The sequence below is a fragment of the Crassostrea angulata genome, chromosome 9 (genome assembly GCF_025612915.1).
Source record: "Crassostrea angulata isolate pt1a10 chromosome 9, ASM2561291v2, whole genome shotgun sequence".
Classification (NCBI taxonomy): Eukaryota; Metazoa; Mollusca; class Bivalvia; order Ostreida; family Ostreidae; genus Magallana; species Magallana angulata.
Window position 1 is genome coordinate 7,934,421 of NC_069119.1, and position 9,365 is coordinate 7,943,785.

Consider the following 9,365-nt stretch of genomic DNA (forward strand, 5'->3'; position numbering starts at 1 on the left):
TAAAAGTCTATTTCCGTTTTGGCATAATTCCATAATTTAGTAGAAATATCGAATGTTATGTCAATAATAATTCATTTCACAGATACTTTTTGTGTTGAGAACAAATTTTACTCATGACATTGAACTTTATAACAATCCGAATTCGAGAACTCAAACCCTGAGTAAACAACACCCTTAAGGTGGAATAACACGTACATCACAAAATGGCTGACATCTGATCGAAACCGTAACGAAATTTCGTTTTATTAAAAGGATTTTGTCGACGGCAACTGGTATCTTACTCCATAGCTGAGTGGATAAAGTGTTTGGTATGTGATCCGACTACATCTCGAGTTCGAATCCCGCCGTTGATTTTGTAGTTGCTTATTGAATAGAACTATTTGACATATTCATTTTTATCCCAAAATTGAAAACTTTCGTATATTTGACATATGTACGGTTTATTTATCATTATATCTTTTATAATCAAATACCTTACCGTTATTTTGAGTGACTTTTTCCAGGTGTGTTATTCCACCTTAAATCATAGACAGCAAATGAAAAAAACAAAGTTTTTAATAGTCCGTACATTCCCATTGGCCGTACCATGATAAAAATATTGGTTTATTTAAACAATAAAACGCTTTCTTTGGTGATTCATTCGGGATTTGAAGGTAGCGACATTGCAGAAATCAAAGTACAAAAGTACTGACGGGAGTTGATTTTATCGATTATCATTTATTTTAAAATCAACGATATGTTATTTGGCTTGGCAAGTAGTTTATAATCTGTATTTATGCACATTTTTTAGAATATGAATTCTCGGACATTTCCGACAAGAATTTCGAGAAAAACACCATATGAATCATGTTGTGTAATATCTAAAGATAAAATTATTTCATCAAACTTCCTATCAGTTATCAAAATATTCCAAAAACTGTTTGGATCCAAGCAATTATATTGAGCTCAAGTCTCGTTCAACCAGACGCTCGGATGTCTCCGCTTATCTCCGACAAGCAAGGAATACACTTTACTTATATTAGACAGCCGATCGTTGAATGAGGCTAGTATATTGAACTCTGAAACGAATACATACGACTACAAAATATGTAAATTGTTCGTATTATTAAATTCCGACCATTTTCAAGGTATTCATAAATAAGTTTCCATGAAAAACAATGCTTTATCATAAATTACATAGAATTTATTGATTATTTTCAAGAACTAAGTCCTGTCAGCGGTGATGATTTGTGCTTAGGTCCAAACCCTGTTTCAGTTCCGGTTTGCCAGAGTAGCTGCATAGACGAGTTGATTTAAGTCAACTCCCAAAATACATTTAACCCGCGTTAGCGGGTTATGTAAAGTATTTTTTTCTGGAATGATCGCTACCTTTATAACCCGCATGAACCTTCAAAGAAAGCATTTTATTGTTTATATGAACATTTTTCTTTTAACTAATTGTTAAATTGATTGTGAAAAGTAAGTAAAATTCACTTAATTACTGTTAAATAAGTACGTTAGCTAAAAGAAACAGCCAAATCGTCTCCTATGAGACTTTGAGTCTGACATCATCATGATATTTCGTGCATTCCGTGATTTTTCTTAGGTCGCTGTAGGTTTCGTCCAATCGATAAACAGGGCATGTCAATTTTAGTCCTGTCGGTTTCAGTCGCTGTAGATTTCGACCAATCAATAAACCGGGCATGTAGATTTCAGTCTGGCTGTTTCTGTAGGGTTATGAATTAACTATAAGTTTCCGTAAGAATTTGAAGGAATAATACTTAGTAGATGTAAATATATTGAATCATATTATCAAACATAACATTTTATTAAATATCAGACTTATAAAGGATTTAAAAAAAACAAAACAGAGTTCGTGTTATTTTGAACGACCATTGCATATTAAGGACAATAAGGAGAGATTTAAGTGTAATTGTGTTTCAAAAAAGATAAATAAATAAAGCCCAGGACAAAAAAGATATTCAAACAAAATATATTTTTTTTAAATTTTTATTTTTTGCAAACAACAAATTGATTTTAAAACATTACATGGAGAATTTTGATAAAATATTATATATAAATGTCAAATACAGCCATACAAATACAATTCGTCCCCATTCCTTTAATAAGTTTTGATTTTAATTATTGAATAGTCAAAGGCACAAAAATCATTTAATGCAACATCAAGTTTACAACAACACTAACATTTTACTTCTTAACCATAAGTCGTTATAAATAAAACGTACTAACATTTGAAAGCATGCAGAGGTTTAAAAATCTGTTCAAAAACACTTAATTTAATATGAACATTCACAATGTACGTAACAACAAAACACAATGAAAACAAATAATTTTGAATATTACTTTTACAACGCATGCGGTACTGTGAAGTCATCATTTTTCGTGGGGGACCAATGTTCGTGGCTTTCGTTGGTAACCCTTGCCTTAAAATTAACATCCCCACGAACGTTTATACATTATACAAGCATGAAATTAATAGATATTTACGAAATAGAACTTGCTACATATACCAACGAAATTACGTCCCCTCGAACCAGAAAATTTTCGGATACCCACGACCATTGACCCCCACAGATAAAAATGATTCCACTCTATTCTTTTTACCCAATACAGCTTAAAATGGTCATGGTCACCAAGCCTTCGTAAATTCGTTAAATCTGATAAGTAACAGAACAAGAACAATACACAATTATTAAACAGGTGATTCATGTCAAACAGAGTACTGTTTTGTCTATTCCTTCCGGGGGGGGGGGGGGTGATTTTAGCATAAATCAGCGTATACTGTGGAATCATAAAAATTCGTGGGGGCCAATTTTCGTGGATTGCTGAAATTTAATAGGTTCTTGGGGATGTAATTTCGTGAATTTCTTATACCTATAAAAGAAAAAATGGCTTTATAACCCTATTTTATTAATTTGTGGACGATGTTTACTCGTGGTTGAGAGGTACCCACGAATTCAACGAAAATAGAGGCACCACGAAATCTTATGATTCCACAGTTTGCAACGCAATTACTCTGTATCCTTAACTTCCATTTTGTTTTCCATTGTTTGGTTTATATCGCTTCCTGACGAAGAATCCTCATTGTTTTTTCTCCAACCGCAGACATGAGAGGAACAGCAAAAGGCAAGGAAAACAAAACATCCCTGTGTCGACACCATCAACTCAATCACGAAGGTATAGTGTGATGTATCGACAAACCATTCGGTGATCTGGAGAATGGCGAACATGCAAACAAACATTGCAAATTTTAACAGTATGAAAAACTGGGCCTTTTTCTTTTTGATTAATTTTCCCTTCACAGTGATGACCATCTTTAAAGCCATTCCATTGAAAAATGATATCATGATGACGGACAGTATCAAAGGAGAGAGGAAAGTCACAATGTATGACAGGTTATGATTTAGGAAGCATTTGTCAGTGCTGTAATAGAAAGGATCAGATAGAAACACGTGCAACAGTATAGCATTGAGACCCACAATTAGCATTGGAGTGAAGAGGCTGAAAATCAGATGGATTAGAGTTATCCACTTCGTTGTGTCTTGCAATTCTTTGTCCTCCATTTTGGTGTTTCGAAAAAGTGAAAACTGATGGCAGGCTGTTACACAAACAGAACAAGAAATAGATAGCCAAAAGTAATGAAGAGCAAGCCCAATAACGAAGCATGCTAGTTTGATATGTTGAAGGAGTTTCACTAAAGAACTCACTATATGAAACCAAGACAGAAAGAGGGAAACAAAAATTGCATTAACACCAGTAGGTGTTCTTAGGATTTTGAAATAACAGTAGCTTATAAATACTGAAGTCATACACACTGCACTGATACCGTTAAATACAGTGGGCAAGTACTTGACCTCCACAACAATACCATCTAAGAGGTATTCTGTAGAACTTTCACCGCCATCACTATACATACAAACTCCAATTAAAGCTTCAAAATCCAAAACGAATTCGCCTATCTTAAATCGACGCATTGTTTGATTTGAGATTATTTCTAGGTTTTCATCATCGAAGAAAAACAAGCTAGAGTTGAACTTTTGGTGAATGCAGAAGAGTAAGGTACCCACCAGGATAACATCGGGGGGCAATTTAAAGTAGGCATTCATAATGTCTTTCAATTTCAAGGTCGAAATTGCATCTGGCATGCTGTTTTTTATAGAATCGGCAGGGTATGAAAATCCAAGGCTTTTGATTTTGAATTCTATTGATCCTTCATCTAGGGAGGAAGTCTGCTCAATTAAACTCGGAAAGTTTAGCAATTTGGCCTCCACAGAACGTCTATCAAAGTCCATGAACTGAACTTCAAAATACAGATCCACAAGCAAATGAACGTTGCTCATGGTGCTTTCAACTGGCAAGTTTAATGAGGAATTCTTGTTCAATAGCAATAAAAATTGTAAAAATTCTCGAGTATTTTCAGGTAAATGTTGTAAAAATATGGTGCCAAGAGACTGCTCAATTTTTTCCATCGTAACAGAGGCATTCGTGTAAGTAGAATTGACGGTTAAGGCAAGAGAAACATCAACACCGTATATTGCGAATTTTGCTTCAGATAATAATAATTCGCAGGTATTTCCAATCAGTGCTCGTCCCGGATAGCATCCATAAGTGTCAGACTAAAATAGAAATACAACATTTCTCAATTTATTGTTCCACAGTTTTATAGGATTACTAGTTCTATTGGTTGCGGAAAAAATCAGAGGTTGAAAACTTTTTCTGCGTTTATTTCGTTACTCAACGAACTGGGTTTCTTACGTCTAATCCCAGAAAAATAAGCTCTCGTAACCTATTTTTTCCGTTTGCGAATCAATGCTTTCTTTTTACTTTATCATTTCAATCGCAGAAACTTCATTCCGAAAGCGAGATTGTCTAACATCACCATAAAGTTTAAGGACGTTGTTTACTCAGGGTTTGAGTTCTCAAATTCTGATTGTTATGAAGTTCAATGTAATGAGTAAAATTTGTTCTAAACACAAACAGTATTTATGAAATGAATTATTATTGACAAAACATTCAATATTTTTACTTTATTATGGAATTAGGCTCAAACAAAAATTGACTTTTAGCCAAACAGAGGAAATTCGGACTAAATTTTGCAGATTTTGTTTTCTGCTAAAAGTTTATTGGCAATAGTCTATTATTAAAAGTTAGGATTTTATATTTAAGTCTATGTAATTTTGCATATTTTCCGTTGGATTTACCTCATTTATTCATTAAAATAATCTTATGGCACGAATTATAAAAATATTGAAAAATGCTTAAAAACGATAAAAGACACCATATCTCAAAATTTTGATCATTGACCTCATATAAATTTTATGACAACAGAATAAGGTCAATATAAGTAGTTTAATACCATAAATGTTTTTGTATTATCATCATTCAATTTTTTGTAAAATTGGATCAAAAATGGAAAGGGATTTGACAACTGATAGAGGAAATTCGGACTGGATTATTTCTTAAAATTGTTGCTGAAATCTTAATGCTGTGTACTTATTTAGTGCCACTACCATTCATAAACTGTATCTTATTTTTTAAAGTGTTTAATTATTTGTATTATTTTTATAATTAAGAAAATCTCAATCGTAGAGTAAAATTTTATGGGATTTTTCTTGATTTTTCAATAAATATTCAATGGCCATTAACTCAAAAAGTAGGTCATTGACCTACTTTTCTGAAAGTGAAAAATAACAATACAAGCAAAGGTCTATAACACACAATAGATGGTTTTTCATTATCATCAGTGGATTTTTTTTTTCATTCTGAGTAAACGTCATCCTTAAGCTTTAGTTTCAATTCAAAAATCGGAAAATACAGCAAAATATTGAAGCGGCATTTGTTCAACAACTGTCCTTTTTGCAAATAATTAGACAAATATTAAAAATGACAAAGTCGACATTTAATAGAAAGTTTGACATCTGATAAGTACAAATATAAATCAGATGGCATGCCTAAACAAGGGGTGTGTTAAAATACAAGCATCTGAGATTGACGAAAATTTGTTTGAAAATTTAGGCTTAAAATAAACAAAGTCGTCATCTTTCAGGAATTTGAATGAGAAATGAATTGCACCATATGGCATAAAGCTTGCCTAAACTAAAAGCCACTAAAATTTAAAGCATTTGCAATGAATAGTTGCTGGGAAAAAATTCGACTAAAATTTTTGTTACGGACAAGCGAACGGACAGACAGACAGACACACAAGGGCAGTACAGTATACTCTCTCTCCTTCGGAGCGGGGGTATAAATATATACCGGGCAAGATAAAATCTTGATCGATGAGATGTATTGATAAATATTCATAGTTTCCAGTATTATTCATCTACAATTATCTGAGTAAGAACTATAAATCAAACTTTGTTTTCATTTTCAAAATTTTTGTCATTGACTTTTAACTGAGGATATCATTTCGGTTGTGGCTTGATTCAAATCCAATTAAGATCGACCGAAATTACCACGAATTACTTATTATTGTTTTAATAAAATAACTTATTTCCCTAGTGGTACATACCAGATATAGGGTTTCGAGTGTGAAATGTTTTTTTATACTGTGATTTAATATCATTATGAGTTTAAAAAGGATGGCAATTTCTAGAGAGTTAAACAAATGTTTCTAAGCAAAGTTTAATAAATAAAAATAGTTTAATAACGTGTTATTGCTACTTTTCAGTTTGTAAATGCTGTTGAATTTTTTTTCGTGCAATTTAAAGTTTTACTTTTGCATAAACAAGAATCAAGAGCATAAACAGAATTTTAAAAAAGCATACCTCTATTTCATCCTTTGGAGAAGCATAGAAATTCACTGATGGTGAGTACTTCGGCAAAAAAAATTGGTCGCGAATACGGAAGTAACTCCCCATAGAACTTTTACAGTCCGAAGCTTCAACATCGAAGGATGAGTTTGGGAAGCAATGATCGTGTAGACAATTCAGATTGTTACAAGCATAACAGAATGCGTTCTTAAAAGGCGCAATTTCAGAAACACCCGATACGTCTGGCAGACTTTCACATCCATCTTTGTAAATTTTGAGATAGTTTGAGCTTGATGGTTCGCAGCTTCTATTAACCTTTTGTGCTGTGCCATTTGAATTGCAAAGTAAACAATACTCATTTTTGAATCCGGGTATTGGCGGGAAAGCTTGATCACTAATGTTCTCGCATGCCCATCGAATATTGAAGTCAATGTCATGAACAACATTACCTGTGCTGTTGCATACATCAATCGTCTTACTTTCTTCGCCAAACTCTGGATATTCATAGAAACTATAAAACCCAAATCCTACTCCAAAACCATCGTCGTCCTTTTTTCTGCATTTTGTTGCCTTGTCAGTATCAAAAAATACAGCACACCCTTCGCTCTTTGCTAACTTGATAACATCCTTAATTGATCCGGCATAAACAAAATGGAGAAACTTAGGACATATAATGTTTATATCAATCGGTGTAAAAGGTCTGTGAAGAAGCTCAGTATTTAATCGGTATAAAGGTGAATTGCAAAAGAAACAAAACACGTTTTTGTAGGTTGACGTCCCGTTTGTGACAAAAAGAGAAGAAAACATTCCTGTGTCCTTTTCACAGAGTTTCTTATACTTGAAATAGAACAGATAGGATTCCTTAATGGAACATCCGTCGATTACTATAATTTCCGTTTCCTCGTTACGTAGACTCGACTCGTAATGGACGGCATCAGACAAACAAGTTGCTGCACTTATCAAAGCAGTGTCAACACAACAGGAGCAGACGTTTCTGAAGACGCAATCAATGTTGCACTCACAATTGGTTGGCACCAAGCTCCGAACGGAAAAAGGAAGAAGGTTTTTGTTGCAAATTCTATCAGGATACATGGCTACTTTGGTCTGTACGAGGCTTCTTACATCAATCTGAATGTCTTTATAAACATACCACCCGTCACTTATCAAGACTTCCTCGTGAATCTCGAGTCTTGTTTGACTAATTTGTTGAAACATTTTATTATTTCGGAACTCAATGTTTTTGAGTTTTAATTCAAGAGTCTCCTTCTGTCTCCAATCAACGCTGTGTCGCTCTTCATATTCAAAGACGGCATCGTAAAAATGGATGACATTTTGTTTTTTAACTGCAAACAACGTGGCACTTTGATCAGACATTGGATTTGTTACTGTATTGCAAAGAAAGCAGTAAAAGTTTTTGTAAGGATGAGTCATGGGAGATGTTCCGCCGTCGCTGCAAGCATATTTAATCGACGAATCATCGACATCCCAATGACCCGTGTAGTTACACGAGTTGATCGATGGATTCTGTTTAGGTAAGTTACAAATGTAGCAGAATACATTTTTGTGGAGGCGAAAAGGTAGAAAATAGGATGACTTACAAGCCATTGCAATGTCAGGATCGGCATCATCCGGGCATGTTGAAGGCACTAGATATTTTACGGGCATCTTCTTCACGAACATGCCCACTCTTTGAGGTGGTGTAAATAAAAATGGTATCTGCATAATTTCTCCTATTTTTAACATTTGTGTAAATGGGCTTATAATGTTTATCTGGATTGGAACATCTACTTTTCCTATTCCCATATCCCAATAGACAAGGTTGGTTGCTCGTTCGCCATGACAGTACGCGCAGTGGCTGTTTGAGTATGACAGATTTGTCGCTATAGATGTCAGTGGTGGGTTCCTGATCAATGTCTTGGGAGACGTCGAAGACTCGCATTTTGCTCTGATGCTTGCATCAGCTTCCGTAGGACAGTGCGCAATAACCTCAAACATGTCGTACCGCTCCGAACCATGATCAGAGGCGGATCCTATGACAAAGTTAGTAAACACTTTGTATTTGGCACCAAAGAACACATCCGGGCAACAGTTGTTCAATTCGAAGCAAGTCTCGTCACAAGAGCATGGTGGACATCGGTGTAACTCTGCATGGTAAAAGACATCGGATGGCGGACTGTTACATAGCTGATATTTTCCACAAGCAAGTTCATATTTCTTGAATAGGCCATCGGTGTTAAGGGCGCCTCTGGCACACGAATCCAAATAATAACCCACAGCGTATATTAACAAAAGACTGAGGAACGGGTTCCTCATTTTGCTAAAGTGTGTTTTATCTACAATATGGACATTCCCAAACTTTCTGAAAAATAAAATATACATCAGACAATCATTATTTTTTTATGCACTAGTTAATTTTTCTTGAAAAGAATTCTAATGTATTTTTTACACTCTCAATTTAATAAATACCAATTTATCGAGAAATGACAACAAAACTCTTACTTTTTTAAAAGTTATTACCACAATACGAAATTATTACAAATATTGTGTTTGAAATTCTTCCAACTGATCTCTATCTGATATACACTGTACGAAGGGCCTTTTCATAGAATCGAT

At 34.2% G+C, this 9,365-nt stretch overlaps 1 protein-coding gene across 1 annotated transcript; it reads right to left on the reverse strand.

The window, feature by feature from the left end:
- Positions 1-1,987: 1,987 nt before the first annotated feature.
- On the reverse strand, positions 1,988-9,106 carry LOC128162110 (uncharacterized). Its single transcript, XM_052825308.1, has 2 exons — positions 6,768-9,106; positions 1,988-4,616 (listed from the first exon to the last, which is right to left on the reverse strand). The coding sequence occupies exons 1-2, from the start codon at positions 9,063-9,065 to the stop codon at positions 3,012-3,014; spliced, it is 3,903 nt and encodes a 1,300-aa protein (XP_052681268.1). The 5' UTR covers positions 9,066-9,106; the 3' UTR covers positions 1,988-3,011.
- Positions 9,107-9,365: the final 259 nt, after the last annotated feature.